The sequence below is a fragment of the Chelonoidis abingdonii genome, chromosome 17 (genome assembly GCF_003597395.2).
Source record: "Chelonoidis abingdonii isolate Lonesome George chromosome 17, CheloAbing_2.0, whole genome shotgun sequence".
NCBI lineage: Eukaryota > Metazoa > Chordata > Testudines > Testudinidae > Chelonoidis > Chelonoidis abingdonii.
The window spans coordinates 13891757-13911717 of record NC_133785.1 but is presented as its reverse complement, the minus strand read 5'-3'; the positions used below and the strand labels follow the sequence as shown (position 1 = coordinate 13911717).

Here is a 19961-nt window from a genome sequence, read left to right as displayed (position 1 = left end):
TTCCTTTGTACTCACACTTGATAGTAGAATATTTGAAAGAAGATGGAGTTAGAAGAAAAGCTTGTTTACTCATAGCCGAGGAAAACAAAAAGACACAGAACAAAGCCAAAAACCTCCAGAGGTTCCCACCCTTACTTTTAAAAATCCAGTTTCCTGATTGGTCCTCTGGTCAGGTGTTTGGTTTCCTTTGTACCCTTTACAGTAAAAGAAAATTAACCCTTACCTTACCTATCTACTTATGACACCATCCTGCCTAATGTGACCAGATTTCCCAATATTACAGGGACAGTCCCGATTTTGGGGTCTTTTTCTTATATAGGTTATTACCCCCCACCCCATCCCTATTTTTCACATTTGCTGTCTGTTCATCCTAATACTGCTGGTCACTTAGGCCTGTAACCTGGGCATCATCATCAACTCAGACTTCTCTAGGTCCTCATATTCAGACTATGTCAAACTCTTTCAGATTCTTTCTGCATAACATCTCTAAGATATGGTCTTCCGTATTCAGCCATATAGCTAAAACTCTCATCCAGGCTCTCATCATCATGTGTCTCAATTATTGCAACATCCTTCTCCTGAGCCTTGGCAAATATAATCTTGTCCCACTCATATCCATGTAGAATGCTGCTGCAAAGATAATTTTCCTAGTTAATTATTTTAACCCTGTAAGTGACTCCTCTCTTTGTATTCGTCCACTAGCTTGAGCTTCCCCTTCCCTATTGCATCAGACATAAGCTACTTGTCTTCTCTTTAAAGGTCCTTCAGGACCTATCCCCACCCAACCTATCAGCTCTCATTCACTGTTGAGATGTCATCTCCTGCTTCTGATCCATTCATGATGTCAGCCTCCATTGCCCATTTTTGTTAATGTTAAACAAGCACTTTTGTGCTTTCTCCCATGCTGCTCCTTATGCTTGGGACAAGGTCCTCATAAACATCTGCAAAGCGATCTTGTTACCCTCCTTCAAAACTCTCCTTCAAACTCTTCTTTCTTATGATGCCTACAAAACAGTTAGCCTGCTGGAATGTGGGGAGACCACCACCTATAATGCTGACCAATATTGTCTCCGGGTATGTTTACACCTAAAACACTACAGCGGCACAGCTACACCACTTCAGCTGTTTCACTGTAGCACTTTAGTGTAGACACTACCTATGCTGGTAGGAGGGCTTCTCCCATCAGTGTTGGTAATCTACCTCCCTGAGAGGTGGTAACTAGAATTTCTTACACTGATCTAGCATTGTCTATACTGGGGGTTAGATCGATAAAGCTATGTCTCTCAAGTGTAGACTGGGCCTCATTATTTCTTGAGCTCCCACAACTGCCTGTTGTCATCTTGCTATATCATTAGCAAATCATTCATGATCATTAGTAACTGCTATTGTATTCAGTTATAATGAAATTAACAGTGGAGCTTGGAAACTGAGGTTCTCTGGTTTTGAGACTTCCTAGAATCTCAATAACGCCCGCTGTTCCACTAGAAACCTGGATGATTTAGGTGATCTAGTAACTGTGACCCACATAGCATGACTGAGATAAGTAAGTATGTTCTGAATAAACTCAGTAATACTTAATTGTTACCTGCAGCACCTCTGCTATTCAAATAGTGGGCCTATCTCAAATAGAGGCATATGGCATTACAGTATTTGCCTATTTGTATTGCAAAGAAACTTCCATTAGTGATTATGTTGAAGCCATCACATTAATGTTCACTTGTTACCTAAACAGGATTATAATCTAGCACTTCAGAAGTGGAGGACTAGTGAAATAATAATATACTGGATCAAACCTAAATGAAAAGTAGTACCACCTTTACATTCATCACTAACCTATTTTACCAAGCTACAAATGATTCATGATTGCCAAGTTTATTTTGCGTGCTCTATTTTATTTATAGCTCTTTTTAAGAGTTTTATAAGTGTCATCTATAAATTTGGAAAACTAAATATAAGGGAATATATGCACTAAGAAAAAAAAACATTCCTTTTGTATCTCACATTAGCTAAAAAAAGGGTAACAAAAATAAGGTATAATATCTTTGAAAATAAATATAAAGAGGGAATGCAGATCGTGTCAATTTTTTGGCAGCACAAAAGACAACAGTTAACTGTGTTGGACAGTGTCAAACAAGTCTATAAAAGATAGCATTTGCTTTAATTCAAGGACATAGGAGATTTCAGGTCAAGAAGTTCTAGGCAGGAAAGTTAAAGATGGACTGAGTACATCTTTGTCTGGCTTCCATACAAGGATATGCAGGACTCCAAAGTCATTTTCTGGTTAATATAAGTATGTGATATTTTGTAGCATGGAATTCTGACAATTATTTTACTGAAGTTCACTTATTTATGAACACATTGATAGAGGGGACTATAAAAGTGTACAAAATCTAGAACGTTGTGCCCCTACACTGACTAATAGAAATTTGACTTGATCGCTGGAGCTGTGAGATTTAGTCATTAGCGCAAGAGAATTAAGACTTCTATGGTAACATCAGTCAGTCAGTGAAGTTACTAAGGATTAACCCAAGTAGAAGTGTGTACAGCATTTTTCCCCTGGGGTCCCATTTCTGATTCTGTCACGAATTTGGATATGTAAATTGGGTGCTACATATCTTGCAATAAATAAATCTAAAATATTATTGTTAATTCAGCCCTATACTCTAAATATACTGAATACATACTGTGATAGACCCAGGCCAGTTGGATACAACAAAGTAGTAGAAGGCAGATACACTGGACACTGGATTAGCAGTTTTCTGTTCCCTGACTGACCAGAGCAGGGGCTGCTCCAGACTAATGAGAACACCTGACTCCAATTAACCTACAAAGAGTCAGGTGAGTCCATTAAGGTAATGTGAACACCTGACTCTAATTAAGGCCCTTTTGATACTATAAAAGGCCTCACTCCAGTCAGGCTGGGGAGAGGAAGTGCAGCTGAAAGGCTGGTTAATGAAGACACCCTCAAACCATCGGTAAGGGAGCCCTATGGTAAGGGTGAAGAAGGGAGAAGCAGGAGAGCTGTGGGGAAGTGGCCCAGGGAAATGTAACAACTCTGGCAGTGAAAGGTCGGCTGCCAACAGCTGCTGCCATTAGGGTCCCTGGGCCGGAACCCAGAGTAGAAGGTGGGCCCGGGTTCTCCCCAACCTGCCACTACAGAAATACCTCCTGGGAGGGGAAGTCAGGCCCTGTCAGGACAGGAGGCTAAACTGTTGTGAAATAAGCCCCTAGGGACAACAGAGACTGTGGGAGTTCTCTCACCAACCTCCTTGCTGGCTTATGATGAAAAGGGCTCAGAAGACTGTAACCCTGGCCCTAGAGAGAGAAGGGCTATGTGGAGGGTCGCAGTGAGCCACTGAGGCTAGCATAAACCACCTAGAAGCGCTGGACCCACAGGGACAAGGTCAGAGCTCTGCCACAATACTCATATGTAAATTACCTTATATTTTGGAATGGCCTTCAGAAGTTCTTTAACTGGAACATCTGTGCCAACTACTCCCAGAAGAATCCCTTTGGATCTCTGTTTGAAAAGAAAATGCAGGCCACTCAAAAGAATAAACAATCACTGTTGAAACAACACATGCCATCAATAATTATTTTCACATTGTAAAAATTGTACTAAGGAGTACAGACCATAACCTAATCTGCCAACTACTTAAAAAGATACGGTGAGGTTGCAGCTAATGTGGCTGGCCACACACCCCATCAGCAGTTGACCTCCTTTCCTTAGCCTGAATATGAAATCAAGGAAGTGTGCAAACTTTCAGCAGATAAGGCAGGTCTCCCTCATTTAAACTCTTCTACTTACGAAACAGTTTTAAGATGAAATGCTACAGATAAACATGTGACTTTTCTTCTTTTCCAATTTGCACTGCTATCTGATATCCAAGAGGGAAAAATTAAACACTATGGGAGAAGTATATGTAATTCTCTTTAATAATATAGCAGGATGTTAAAATAACAGGTCTGTGAAATACAGCTATTCAAACCACCTATATGAATACTGCTAATGTGCTGGACCTATCTGAGATAAGAAGTTTGTCTGAGGAGAAAATGTATATAGATTATTTCCTGCAACAAAGCTAATGTAGAAGTAAGAAGACACATGGGTCTAATACCTCTGCATCAAATTCATCATCTAGGTGTTTTCCCTTATACATAACACCATTAACTATTTTGAGAGCTATAGTTTCTACACTATAATTATTTGTGCATAAATATATGTATCATCTGTTTAATTTTATTCTAACAGTAGACGCAAAAGGCAAAATAAATAATAATTAAAAAGTTCTGCAAGTTATTAAACTTCATTGCAGACATGGTAGAAACACAGTTTGAGTACTTACAGTCTCATTTTGCTTACTAAATACTGGCATGGCAACAGTGGTCATCAAAACCAATCCCTGATCATCAGCAAGCTATATTTGAAAAGAAAAAGATATTACCTATAAGCTACTTCAATCCATTATTAAATCATAACTATAGAAGCATCCAACTAAGTTTCCTTCTTTTTAAATGAGATCATGCATTTCATCTAAATGGCTTTTGCAACTTTAAAATTTCAGTCCAGCCCAGCCCCAACCCATCTCCTCCCTCCCACCCCTGCCCGCACCACATCAGCTTTGCTACTCAAGGGGTTACCTGGCCAGGGTATCTTTGCTGGCGTCTCTGAAAAGAGATATCAGGGGGCTGAAATGAGGACTGTGGGAGAAGTATGTGCACCAGCTAAGGAGGTGGAGCTCTGTTCTGCCTCTTTCCCATTGGCAGCTCTCCCATGATTTGACTCAGGCTGAGATCATGGATTCAGACAATTTGTCTCAGGTTCAGTCTCAGAATTCTCATCAGCTAGGACAGAGGCAGTGGAATGACAGCCAGTCAGGATTCCAGGACACCTTTGGTATCTAAGTAACCAGTAGGTTTAAGTTTGTTGGACTAATCAGTGGCATCAAGCACCAGTTGGTTCTGTACCTCAGGTTTTAACATGTTTCTTCAATTTAATGGGAGACAAGACCTCCTGATCTTTGGCCCAGTCAGGAGGAACATGTGGAACAATTTATCACCATTGACCAAAGAAAAGTGGGATTGCTTAGGAAATTGTGCCTTTGCACCTTCTTGCTATTTTTTTTTCACAAATGGCAGATTTCCCATCTGCATCTTTGTTACAAGACAAATGATGGAGGGGTATACTTGGCTGTGATTCCACAGGGTGGAAGGCACCTCTCTGTCACCCAGCAGATCTTGAGGGACTTGATCATCATCACAGGAAAGGAAGTGCGAGTTACTAATTAAAGCAGCATTTTCCCTGCAGGTTTTTTTTGGGGGGGGGTCGAGGGGCATTTAAATTAGGTGAGGTTATCCCAGCTGTCAAGGGCACCAAGCATCCAGGTACAATAAGGACTGATGGTTTGACAGTGGGGCTCAGGTAGACTGAGTTGTGCATATATTTTTCCAAAAGGAGGGAGCAGGGGAGCTGATCATCCTGAGAACACCTGGGGAAGCTGCAGGGCCAGTTGCAGTTGTGTGGACTATACACAAAACCTCCATCCAATCCCCATGTTGCTGTTACTGTATTGGGACACATCCTCTTTAACTAAATTTCAGTTCAGGGCCATATTTTTGAGAAACCTGGCATCTTTTAGTTTTCACACCCAATCTGTTTTGAGAACAATCCTTTTCCTACAGGAGCAGCCATGGCTATTGCCTGTTCAGATTTTCCAAAAGTAGATGTCACAGTCATTGGTGACCAGGTCATTTTAAGAGACAGATTAGGAGCTAATAAATTTGACTACTGAGATCTCTGATATTTTATTCTTTTAATTCCCAGTTTGTTGCATGGCTTTCATTCTCCCAAGCTGCCGGCCACTCAACGGGAATACAAATGGGTTTCAGGACTCAGAAGGTTCATCCCAGACAGGAAACACACAGGAACATGGAGATGGGATCACCTCATGCTTTGTTTTTTTAGAGATGCTTACTAGTACCTAGTGTGATCCTTGTCCTATTGGACAGGAATGATCTAAGCAGAGAAGGGGGAGCTTGGGGTCTGGGCTGCTAGCTAAAGTCAAGTGTGATTGTACCAGTGTAAGAAATTATTCTCCTTAGCGAGAGTAATATGGTCCAGCATGCTGAAATGGTAGGTATGGAGGACAGCCTCCTTGGTGTCACATTAGACAAGGCCAGAACAAATGTAAATCAAGACATGAACAAGCATTCTGCTAATTATGGAATGACATCTTGGAGATTTTAGATGATTGCCCAGGGTTACTCAGCTCTGACAGTGTGTATTTGTCAGACATCCATTAGAATATTTTTACTGTGAACATCCAATTCAGACTTAAGGGATAGCTGAGAATAATTTGTTTGCTTGGATGCCAACTGATATCCATCTGGTGGTGTTTTGCCCTCTTTAAAATGGGCTGGGAGAGAAATCAGACCAGAGTTTGGTTGAAAGCTTTGGGGAAAGGGGACCTTAACGATAGCGATATCCATTGGTAGAGACTGATGGGGGTTGCCCAGTGGTTGCTCTAATCTTCTTTATGAGGTTAGACGCTTGGGCTTATGCTAAGGTCTGGGTGAGTGGATGGTTTCAAATGGACTGCTGGCCACTTCCATGATCTTTGGGTCAGGAAATGATTGCATCAAAGATGACTGACATTTTGGGAGATCGACTACAATCACTCCTTCCTGTAATAACTACATTTTTCACCCTTCCTTATTTATTTTATACTAAATATTATTTCTGTATTAAAGTTGAATATTTGTGTCAGAAAATTCATTAGGCTGTGCGGAGTTTTTCTTGGGTGATTCCCTGGGCAATGATGTTTTGGTGGAAATACTTTGAAATAGCAGAATGGTAGTCACTGGGTGTTTCCATCAGCACACATTGTGACACAATTAACACTGGAACAGGTAAATAAATTACAAAGGAAGCCATGATCTAGGAATTTTGCATGGATGTTAAGTCTTTTAATTCCTTTTCATAATAAAATTAATAGTAGCGTATCATGGTTGCTGAAAAACATTAATTGTCTGAACAAACTTGTTAAGAAATAAAAATGATGTATTCTTTTACCAATAATTAAACTAAACTTCACCCTACATTTATCATAACTGGATCCAACACTGATATCTACAGAACAGGTTAGGATTCTTTATCTTGTACTATAAGTAGCAGCAAATACTTAATTAGAAATTCATATTTAAAATGTCTTTATCACAGATCTAAGAATTTAGATATCAACAACTCTTAAACCAAAATATAATTACATCCTCACTGAAATGATGCTATTTATTTAAAAACTCAGACTACAGTATGATTGCTAATAGTTACACAGATGCTCAAATTTTGAAAATCCATTTTCCAATAATGAAGACAAAACTGGACAACTTCCAATTCCATCAGCACTTCCTATGCTCAGAAACAAGCTATGTATGTTGTTAATAAATACATAAATAAAGCATTTAGACTTCCATTACAAAACCACACATCTGTAGTTTGTTTTAGATTTCTGAAGAAATTTCAATTCCTAAGATGTGTCATGTACGAAACAAATTGAAACATGGGCAAACATCTTTTTTTACCATAAAACATGATAAAATATGTTTCTATGCAGACTATAAATAGCAGCTTAGTCACAAATATAAAGGAGGAAAAGTTATTTCAGTTATTATAGACAATTATCTTGAATAGCATTCATCTACTAATGTAATTTTCAATTGTATACAACGGAGCATCCCTGGGAATGACTGAAATCCAAATATGCAGTGTTAATGTGTTGTTATAGCCATGTCGATGCTAACATATAAGCGAAACAAGGGGATTGGATGACCTGAAGAAGAGCTCTGTGTAGCCTGAAAGTTTCTCTCTCTCACCAACAGAAGTTGATCCAATAAAAGATATTACTTCATCCACCTTGCCTCTCTGACATCCCATGGCATGATGTTAACCTGCTGCTATATGAATAGTCTGACCTCAGTTTAACTGTCAATTTTGCCTACCCATCTTCTATTGCCAGTAGTGTGCAATAGTAATACATACTGGCCATTATTGTATTTCGTACTCTTATAATTGTCTATATGTTATAAATTGTGATAATTCAATGTTTAAATATGTATATAATAAATCCCATTTGGTTTGGGACTACTGAGCTTAGAATCAATAAGGTCTGCATGTTTACAGGATATGACAAGTACATCTGCACAAATGCAAGCCCACATTTTCCTTCATTGCGTGCATGGCCTTTAAAAAGCTAATGCAAAATGTTGCTCACTGACCAAACTTTATTTACAAAGAAGAGAAAGCAGGGCCTAGGCCCACCAAAAACAAAATCTCAACCCAAATTATCAGGTATAAAAACTCTTTCTTCCTTCAACACCTGGCTTTTTCTCCTGGCTCACATCTCCAAATAGGCCCTTCACCGTCCTGAATTTCCTCTATTAGGTTAACCGCTTTACTCATTTTTCAATGCTGAATTAGGCCTTTTCAGACTTTGGAGTCTGGATACTCAGGACCATCCTTCAATCTGCTTCTTAATCCTAGTTTCCCTGATTAGTCATTATGCCTGTGATTTGCAAACTTTTTGAGCTGAGCCCTCCCTTTGAGTTATAATTTTTGGTTGTACCCCCCTCCGCCCCCCCTACACAACCCAGATAAAAATAGACGCATGCAAAAGTATGCTTGATAGCATACTCACAAACCTAACAGAGACCTTAACACAACTTTAATTATATTACCTACACCTGTGCGTTTTGAATACAGACACTTACCAGTGGCACAGCCAAGGCTTTCTTAGCAGTGGGCTGCTTCTACCTGGCAGTCAGGCTGAACCACTAGGGTAGGGCCAATACCTGCCCCTCCCCCCTCAGGTTGTCAGGGTGGGGGAAGGCTCATGCGATGGTCTCTGAAGGTGGAGCCAGCTATAGGCTCTGAGGCTGCCAGGAGTGGAAATTGATGCTGCCCTGGAGGATGTTGACACGGACCCACAGGCTGGGTGACCCTGTGAGGTGAATCAGAGGGTGGAGGTGGCGCTCCCTTCCCACCCCCGTGGGGGACAGCCTGGGCCCTGCCACATGTAGCTGGCACGAGCCACCTAGCATTGCCGCTCACCCCCCTGAACATTCCTCCATGCCCTCTTAGGGAAATGAGCCCCACAGTTTGAAAACCTCTGTGCTATGCTTATTTTTTACCAGGGGCACTATGTAAATTAACACACATAGGCTCAGAGTGACACTGAAGTTCTGTCTCTTATTATTTGGCAGCATATGAATTACTACATTTTGATTTCCTTCAACTAGGTATACTACAAATAAAAAATATATATATAAGAAAAGAAACATAATTGGCAATGATTAAAACACAAATCCACTGGCAAGCTCAAACACTTGATGATACGGAGATAGATATGAGCTGAGAGAAAGGTATGTGCTTTGACGTGTTTTCAAAAACATTTTAGAGTACAATATTTTTGCTATAAAATTAAGCAACAAAACAAGCATAACTCAAATGCTTTTGAACAGTTAGAAGGTTAGGCAAATCAGTGGGATGCAAGATGCTGAGAGCCCCACAACTGAGTTAGTAAAATGAGGAGAAATGGGGTCAAGAAATCAAATTTCAGAGTCATTCACGTAATGTGAAAAGCTGGTTCTATAATGTAAAAAAAATGTCAAATTTTGCAGCTGTTCCCAGAGGGCAGCTGGAACTTTCAAAGGTACTTGAAAGGTACATTTGGTACTCAAATCCCATTGATCTTAACTGGGGATTGGACCCCTAACTACCATAGGTCCTTTTGAAAATTCCAGCATACCTTTTTGTTTTAACCAATAGTGGCAAAATTTAGTTGACAAACTATCCACTGAATAATATTTGATCAACTCTAGCAGATAGTGAGGGCAACTGTGCAGCAGTTACAACAGAACTGTGTTCTAGGTAGAGCTGATAAGCTTTTCATAACTTTTTTCCATTAACAAAGAATTTATTTACTGGCTCCAGAAATGGATGTGAACTCCACCCCTATTTCTAACCTACTTGATTCTGGAGAGAAGAAAATAGACAGAAACTGATGTATACAAAAGCTGTAAATTCAAGAGTTATTTTTAAGGCACTGTCAGAGACTTTAGGTAATACTGGACTCAATTCATTATTAGCCAAGTGGACAATAATTACTGGACCATTTTGATTTAGGAGATCCCTAAGTAGACATTGCTTTCCTGATGTGACAGGTCAAATGGAAAAATACTACTAACAATTTATAGAAAAATAAGGAAAGGAACATATTCTTTGCTCTGGCCCTCCTTGAGGTATCGTAGGGATCAAATGATTTTCTTGAAAGAGGACAAGACATATTTACATAATCTGATCCCTGTATCCTGCTATGTGTAGCTCCTTGACAGACTCTTGCACCCATTTGGAGTATGACTTAAGCCGAGCTCCACACAGGTGCAGTAGGCCATCTACATCTTACATGGTCCAGGATCAGTCTCTGCTTATACGAAATATGGCTCTAAAAAGGACTTCTGCCCTTTAAAACTCCTCTTTCCCTGTAAGATATTTCCTCACCTGCAGCCTGAAGTCCACAGAATAACAAAGAGTTCCTGAATTTAAGAAAAAAAAAAAACCTCCTTTCCTGAAGAACATGAGGAATTTTAAAGGGAAAGAACAGCAAATGGATGCTGAGAGAAAGGTTCCTAGTAAAGTACCAAGAAGTAAGGTAATATTTTTTTAAGACTATTAATATTTAAGATCCTGGTCTTTAGTTACACTATTGTGGTTTTTAGCATAAACAACACCCTCACTGCTGAAATAACCAGTAATTTCTCCATTAGTATTTATAAAATATGATTAAAAAACAGCAAACTTCAACATTTTATTTGTAAACACACAGAGCTGACTCCATAGGGCAGCCCAACATGTAGGCATCAGTCAAGTGCAAGTGTTTGAAAGAAAACACTGATTTTTATTATGCTAAGACCTCCATTAAGAACTTTTATTTGAGAAGCTGCTTTATATGCTGGAATATGGGACTGTTTTGTTCAGTAATCATGGAATGTAATAAGAAGAAAAATGTTGGACAGTATTTCCGGGACAGATCCAAAGTTTGCAGTCTCCTTTTGATCCACTACTATGAGCTTCAGGCAGTACTAAAAGAAATCAAACAGCTCTGTGGCATATTTATTTTGATTACGTATTGCAACATCTGCACCCTAATTGGTGTTTCCGGTAATAATTTAGAAAACTCCCTATGGATTTATGCAAGCCCACTTACTTAACAGAGAAATTAACGGACAGAAAGATGAAGGTATTCCGAATATTCCATAGGATTTTATTTTAAAGGAAGAGGGACAAGTGGGAACAGATTTGGCCCCATCCCTGTTCTCAGAGCACAGGTCCTAAGATAGTCTCTTAACCAAACCCTTTCCTGCAGGTTCAATTTTATAGGTAATTGGAAAAATAACAAATATTCAGCCTATGTTTCCTCCCTGTGCTAACTGTCCCAAAGACCTCAAGAACCTTCTCTGTCCTACTAGGCAGGGTTAAAAGCACATATCCTATCAGAGTGGGCCTGGCTGCTCCCTCACATGAAGACATGAGTCAATGGATATGTCTGAGTCCCCATAAACAACTGACCTGAATGGGTTTCGCCCTCAGTAGCTGCGGTCGGGTTCTGACTAAGCTCTCCCATATTAATATACAGCAATCCAATAAACTGGATACCATCTTCCCTTCTAGAAGCACATCCACAGTACAGCTGCTGGGTGTTTGGGAGCTCCTAACCTCTGGCACACTACATCTTTCTCAATAGTTGGAATGTACGCAGGAACAAAGGTTTTCTCCCTTCATTCCAGTTTTCTATGTGAACAGCACAATAAGAGGATTTGCCCTATATTTGTGAGTGAGCATCTTTTTTGACCCATGTGGTAGGGCTGGAGTCTGAGCTTGCTGCTGCTGCCGCTCCTGTTCTGCCAGCTATTCCGGGACTTCTTCAGTTTTCCTATTTTGGTATTACATGTGAATACGCTGAGTTCCTACTCTAACCTGAACAGAGCACCCAGGCCCAGGGTTAGTAACAAAATTCTTCCTGGGGTTTGGCTTTATTAGTAACCCAAAAGCAACAACAAATCTCAGTTTCAGTTTCTTCCTCAAGCCTGGTTTCCATCCAGGATCTTCCTTTACTCCATTATTTCTCTCCTCCCAGCAGGCCACTCCCATCTCACTTAAATCACAGGGAAAATGAGCAAGTCAACACCTGCCACAATGAGTCAGCCAAATTTCTGCAACTTTAAGGAGTGTTCTAATATTTGATAAAAGAGCAGGTCAAGAGAAGAATCCCACCCCTCTGTTACACTGGCCAATTAGCTTAGAAATTGTGAAGTATTCTGGTGTGTGGTCATTTGATAATACCTGAGAAGATAAAAGGATCACCCTTCATTTAAATCCTGTGTAGGAAGAGTTGTTTGGGATTTTGATTCAGTAAGACATTAAATAAAGGGGAAATGTGCATACATCTACACAAAGATGGTCCACGATATCATGGAAATAGTTGATTGGGAGAACAGATCTAGATTCTGCTTTAAGTAGTGATGGGAAAACCGCAAAGACTAGGAGGACCTCTTCTGTCCACACATTCAGATGCTTATCTTAAATTCTCTCATGTCTGGCTCTGGAAATTTCACTAGACATCCAATATTTCTTGGTTTTGTCTGGGGGAGGTATATTGTACCATACTCCTAGCTTAACTCCCCGTGTTTCAGTTTCTGATTGAAACTAAGAATTACAGGGGTATAGTAAGAAAATATATACTTCAGGGCTTGCGTTCAGTTCATTTAAAGTTCTAGGTGAAGTTTAGCATTTGTTGTTACTTATTTTACTCTGGTTTTCTATACCTAATCCTAAAACACATGGTTTTACAATAGACCAACTATCTCAGACACATTTTGGTCCCATAATTTGGATGATGGTTAGAAAGCAGAATAATTAAAAAAGGCCACTGCAGAAAAATGTATCTTTGTTTTTTATGTGGATCCTGGTTTTTTTTTTAAGTTATTTTATCACTTCTGCATAAAAATAATCTCCTTGAAGGTTATGGGTGAAGCAGAACCAGTGATAGTTGGCTTCTCCTAGAAGGCGATTCTAATATAGATATTTATGGTGGCATTTTGGAGGGAAAGCTATACAAGGGCCTTGAAGCTGTGGCCCTAATTAAGTAGTGTATCATAATATACTTAGCAAATAATAATACAAGCCCCAAAAATTAAAAAGAGGAGGGATGAAAAATGCATTCCTTGGCTTAGAAGTCATTGAATTCTTAGAACCCAGACACACAGTTTAGAGAGGAGAATTTCACTGGCTTATTCTCTCAGATAAATCGCTGAACCTGTTCTATGTAACTATAGCAAAAGTATTATGACTTGGAAATAATTCCTTTAGATATACTGGATTTATAGTTTTAAGTGACACATTCTTTTTCTCCTTTGCCTCTGTGATGTTTTGAGGTCCACCCAGACCAGGAAGAAGTTCCATCACTGCCTGTGCTGTAACTTCAGAGGGCCTTTGTGCTGTGGAGCTATGGTTCAAATCCCTGATATCAATAGCCTGCCCACATTCATAAGACCTCACCCTCTCACCAGCCTAGTTACACTTTGTAGGGTGAAACCAACAGCCCTAAGGGCATGGCTACACTTGCAAATGTAGAGCGCTTTGAGTTAAACCAGCCTTCCTAGAGTGCAGTAGGGAAAGCGCTGCAGTCTGTCCACACTGACAGCTGCAGGCGCACTGGTGTGGCCACATTTGCAGCACTTGCAGTGGTCACAGAGAGGAATGCATTGTGGTCAGGGCCAGCTCTACAGTTTTCACCATCCCAAGCAGTGCACCGAATTGCCACTGCAGGCGGCGGGGGCAGTCCGTGTGCCCTTAAGGCAGCAGGCGTGTTTCTGCAGCGGCGGCAATTTGGCGGCAGCTTCTATGTTTAGCTGAAGCCACCGCGGACAGCTAAATATAGAAGCTGCTGCTGAATTGCCGCCACTGCAGAAATATGCCTGCCGCCCTAAGGGCACACGGACTGCCCCCACCGTCTGCGGCGGCAATTCGGCACACTGCTGGAGGCAAAACAACAGGGACTGCCACTCATTGAATATTGCTGCCCCAAGCACCAGCTTGGAATGCTGGTGCCTGGAGCTGGCCCTAATTGTGGTAGCTATCACAGCATGCAAGTGGCCGCAACATGCTTTTCAAATGGGAGTGGGGTGGAGTGTGACAGGGAATGTGTTGTGTGTATGTGGAGGGAGAGAGAGAGGGTTTTTGGGGGGCTAAGAGCATGACAGCATGCTGTCTTGTAAGTTCAGACAGCAGCAGGACCTCCCCCCCTCGCCTCACTCTCTCTCTCACACAGCATTCTATAGTAATGGTTTGCTCTGATATCCGCACTCCTGCAGCGACAATGACAAAACAATGACAAAAGTGGCCACTTAAGGGGATTATGGGATGTTTCCATAGGCCGATCAGAGCGCAGTAATGCAACACCTCGTTCATGGTGACGCCTGGGCATTTCACCTGAGGTACACCAAGTGTTATGCTTCTCACCAGGCTGGATTATCAGGAGAGCTCTAGCTACAGAGTCAGAGTGCTCTAAGTGCCTTGTCAGTGTGGATAGGTCATGAGTTAGGGTGCTCTAATGCACTCTAACTCGCAAATGCAGCCAAGCCCCAAGTGAGCTGGTAACTGGAGGGCTGGTTTCACAACTTTGGGGGTGACAAACCAGAAAGAAATGGTCTGAGTATCTGGTAATTACGAACTTGGAATGGCTATTGGTGTCACCCTGCAATGTGTAAATAGGCTGGTGAGAACCAAGGTGAGGCCTTATGCTTGTGGGGAGGCTAATGTCAGAGTTGAACCATAGCTACGCAGCATAAAGGCCTCCCAAAGTCATAGGGCAGTTGATAGTGGAACTCTTTACTGGTCTGGATGGACTCCAAAATGTCACAGCTTCCCTAGCCCCATTTCCACCAAAAGTCTCCAATACAGTAGCAAGAGTTCAGGAATGATCCCTGGACCTGAAGCAGTGCACTTTTGTTACGTATGTATAGCCAAGGAGGGATGCACTGTCTTGCCCCAAAATCTGACCTAAAACTACCACCGTTTGCAGTTGTTCCTGATAACACATTAATGAGAATATCGTATGTGTAACAGTTATAATAAATCTGCCCAATAGAAATGGAGGAGGAGGGTGTGTGCCTGTCTTTTGGGATGTGAGAACAATTAAGTTAAGGACAATAACAATTAAGTTAAGATTTTTTTCATATGTTCTTTTGATTTTCAAAAGGAATACACAGTACTGTTTCATTTTAACTGCTATTCTGAAGGGGTATTTTTCTATTTCACAAGACATGTACATTTCCTAATTATTATTAATGATTAAAATAATATGAAGTAAACAATATACAAATAATTTAAATGAAAAGGAACTTTGAAGGGGTAATCCTGTTGTTTTTAAAAAAAACCAAAGTATAATTATACTTCAGAAATCAGATCTTAAAGCTGTGTTGTTCGTTTAGTATTTTTCAGAATTTATAGCTTGTTTTTGAGGAAACCATAAGTTACATCAGTATTTTCAGAATATTTTCCTCTCACTTTTCTCAAAAGTTTTAATTTTTGAGGGACTTTTTACTTGCACTCATGCACATGAGTTATTAGACTTGTAATAACAAAATATCTGTTCTCTGTTAAAATGACTTACAGAATACATCCATAAAGTCCAAAGCAAAAGACAATATAGTTTAGACGTTAACTGATACTATGCTGCTCCTATCCAGGTTTCATTTTTCACTTTATAGAGCTTTTTATAACAGAGCAAAAATAACGATTTCTTGCAACAATTACTATCATTAAAGAGATGCTTAAGATCATTATCATGTTATCAAGATCTTGTTATTATAAAAGACCACTTCTAGAAGCACAGGATTTAACGGGTTTGAGAAGAATATCTGCTTACAATTGAAGTGCACTCTTACTGTGCAAGAAGTCTATTGTAGTATTTTTGTACCAGTTGGCATAGCCTTCCAATGGAGAGCCTTACACTGAAGATGAACAATATGCATGCACTGATATGTATCCCATACAAGGAAAAGCTTGGTCAAATTAACAGTTGTGCGAATGGCTGCTCAAGTGTATTCCCTTTCCACACAACAACTAAAAATTCAGGAAATCAAGATTCATCTTCACACCAACGTGGACCCACATGGATTACCACCAAAACACACTCTCAAACTCATGTGCTCTACAATAACATTTTTTTCAATCCCAACATATAAGAAACCACGTCTCCATTCAATTCCTCACAATCTCAATGAAACACACAACTTGAACTGTTGACTTCAACAAGGTTAAATGAAATTATCTACAAGCACATGTATACCAAAAGTCTATAGTATCTTATTTCTAGAGGGGAAAGTATGAAGTTGGAGTTAAGCCTGTGAAACTGGGTATGAATGCGATACATATCAAAGGTAAAACAGGAATGGAAGGCTGGGGATAGCATAGTGGGAAGCAGGCTTCTGCAGGGGACATGGGCTATATGGGGTATGGGAGTGAGTGGGGAAGTGCGGGGAGCAGCATATGAGAACTTGACTTGTATATGTGGGAAGATGGGTAGCTTGAGTTAAGGGATCCTAGAGAGGAAGAAAGAGAAGCTCTGCTCTGATGTATCCCCTATGGCTGAGAAGCCATGTGAGGGAAGAATGGGAACATGACTAGGGGTATCATGGAGGTGTGCTGGAGGGCCTTGAGTGAGGTGGAACTGGAATGGCATAGGAGCTCAGTAAACCCTCTCACTACTATCCATGCTGGAAGGGCTCCCCAAAGTGTTACTGCCTCAGTTCCCAGGCACACCTGGCAGCAACCCCATAGGAGACATTTAAAGGCTGATGGCTTGGTGCAGAAGCACTCAGCTTCCCTCCACCCCTAGCTCCAGAACTGCCCTACTTTCACCTAAACCTTTCCCCCCATTGTGCAGCTCCTTATATCCCGCACTTCCATATCCTCTTATGGCTCAGCCTACCTCCTTGATTATCTTGCTTGTACATGCTGCACAGAGACACTGATACAGGCTGGGAGCATCAGAGAACAGAGGTAGCTAGTGAATCGTGACGAAGCCACTGGCTTTTTTGTTGTATTATATAGACTATTATGGAAAAGGGTAATAGCACTGTTCTGTTTACATTTAAATTGTGACCTGGGATGTTAGGGAAATCTCTGTGTGTGAAGTCTGGAGAGATCGTAGGTTTTTAGTGACAGGAGCTATGGAAAGAATGTCAAAAATGGCTAATTTTTAAATCTTTACTCAGTCAAAGTTACTAAATCACTGACCACAAAAATATTATGAAAATTAATCACCCCCTGAAGAATGTGTGGTAAAGCTGAAGACTAAATTCAACAATTTATTTTTGTTTTAAGTACAAATCTCAATGTAGACTTACTGCAGAGCCACTATGGTGCCTCCTATATATATATATATCTGAGATTATAAAGGTGAAAACAATTAGCCCCCATGCAGAATAAGAAAAAGGGAAAACCAAATTAACAATAAAGCAGGATCAAAAGTAAATATTTACTGAATGATTCTTTTGTATTTAATTTGATTCAATTTCACTTTTATAATTTTAATAAAAATGCTAAAATTGTTAGTCATTCATTTCAGTGAAAATAGCACCATTGCAAATTTTCAATTTTCTATTCCCAGTGACAGCTTCAACACTTCAAAGTATAAAAAGGTAAATGAGGTGAGGAATGATAAATGATGCTCCAAAATTGCTGAAACATGATATCACCAAGATAAAAGAGGGCAAAACTCTACTTACACAAGTTAAAGATAACACAAAAAGAAAAAAGAAATCTGTCAGGAACTTTGGGAAACAAACATCACCAGACATTTAAAAAAAAAAAAAAACACATTTGAAGGAGACACAATTCTTTTTATGTGAAAATAGATTAAAAAACCCTAGATGATTTTTAAAAAACCTTTACGTGTTCTTATAACTATCTACCTCCATTTTTGTGTCTAATTCATACACTTCCGCCTCTTCATACAAGTTAAGTAGAACAAAATATCACAGAAAGAGTAGGACAACAGATCTCAAACCCTGCTGTTTCTGTTCAAGAAAGCAAGTAAAGCTATTTTTAACAGGAAACAAACAAAACACCCTGTTGGGCTATTAAAGAGGAATAGCTTTTGCTATGCTATGAACCTCAAGTGAATCAATTGCTGTTCAAAACTGGTTGGAAGCTGTGGTTCACTAACTATGGATTTGAGAAAAACATCATTTCCCCTCCACACAAACATTTGGCCCAAGAATTTTTTGAAATTCATAACCAGAAACATTTGAATTTTGTCAAAATGATTACATTATGGATGTATTTTAAACTATTGTTATTTGCATTCTTCGATGTGTTCTCTGATGGATGATTCTAGCCACATCTCTTTCTCCTTTTTCGTTGGCCAATATTAAAAACAGAACCTTTACTACCTACAACAGTTAAGTTTATTACTGTATTTATGGTATTTTCCATTCCCATTTCAGGGAAAACCACAAAAATCTTAGTAAAGACAAATACCACGGTACAGTAAATAGCTGATTTAAACTGCACCCACTTCATGTCACCTCCAGTCCAGTTTTGAATTCACAATACTTAGTTCCACAGTGCACAGCACAGTAATTTACACACTAGATTTTGATTTGTATTTCATTCCCACAGACAAACTAAAATATAACAAGCTTCAAAGTGGGTAGTTAATGGCTATAGAACAATGACTACGCACTTACTGTCTCCAAAAGTTGTTACACGCAAAAAGACCCAAAGATTTTATAAAGTTGACAAGAGACTTACAATGAGTGTAAAATGCTAAAGGTAAACTTGGATGGTACATTTTTATTTTAGATCATCAAAAGATTAAAATGAGCATGTTTAGAGAGAGGTGACTGTTTGCAATGTTTATAGAGAAAACATTCGCAGAGTATACACAGATTCCAACAAAAGCCATGTACAAGTTCAGTCATCATATAGGAGAACACATGCACTAGGGACTAAATCATTCATAAAGATGTGCAGCAGTCCTGTACTGCTCCCCTTCACCCTGCAAACAGCAAGGGCTCCCCTGATATGGAACGTGCTCACCATGACTTGATTTGCTAAAAAAAAATTATGGATATTAAACATTTTCTTGTGTTGCATGTAATGGGAAAAAAGCACCCGAATTAGTTACCCACAAAGCCTTATTTACATCTGAAATTTCACATCATGACTTACTTTAGCCAACAAAAAACTTTGCATTGCTTGATACAGAGCTGCAGCAAGCTGCGGGTCAGAGTCATAAAAACTAATCTTGCAGCTTTAGGCTGATCATAAATCCAGACTGCACCCCTCAACTGACTCATTAGGCTTCCATTTGCAGCATGGTAAATTAGAATGAGGGTACCAGAGTAATTCTGATATGATACCAGACATTTGCTGAGGTTCAGCCAGCGGTGGAACCAGCAGGAGTTAGGCTTGGGAGGAGCAGCATGAAAGACACACTTTGTACATCAAGGTTACTTTTTTGACTCAGAGTGCTGTGAAGTGCAATAGAGCAGCTGAGAGATTAGAGTCAGGTGAATTTGGGAACCAGGGAAAGAAGCATGATAGTGGGGGCAAGACTGGTATGATATTACCAAACAAATCAGAAATATAAAGCCTGTGAGCATATTAGGGAACTGGCAAGGACTGCCACAAGTTATACAGCCAGTACAGAATGAGGAACATGTATATCTCACAGTAAAGCCTATAATCTTTCTAAAGTTAACCAAGCTATATTTTAAAAATACCATATTCTTACTTGGTAGGTGAAAAATCAAAAGCCCTCATGGATTATTTGTAACTGTCCTCTTCCCCCTCCCCCTTTCCCTGAAAGTAGGGCACAGTCTAGCAAAAAATGCAT

At 39.9% G+C, this 19961-nt stretch overlaps 1 protein-coding gene across 4 annotated transcripts in view; it reads right to left on the bottom strand.

Annotated features, from left to right (window-relative positions):
* CACNA2D3 (calcium voltage-gated channel auxiliary subunit alpha2delta 3) overlaps positions 1–19961 on the bottom strand; it is a 733714-nt gene that overhangs the window by 176066 nt on the left and 537687 nt on the right. For all 4 annotated transcript variants that reach the window (XR_004375600.1, XM_032794295.1, XM_075073101.1 and 1 more), the window contains exons 15-16: positions 4347–4418; positions 3440–3520 (exon numbers count right to left, since the gene is read on the bottom strand). Coding sequence is in view for 3 of the 4 variants with exons in the window: in XM_032794295.1 (XP_032650186.1) it covers positions 3440–3520; positions 4347–4418 (153 nt within the window). In the remaining variant the exon portion in view is untranslated. The remainder of the gene's footprint in view (positions 1–3439; positions 3521–4346; positions 4419–19961) is intronic.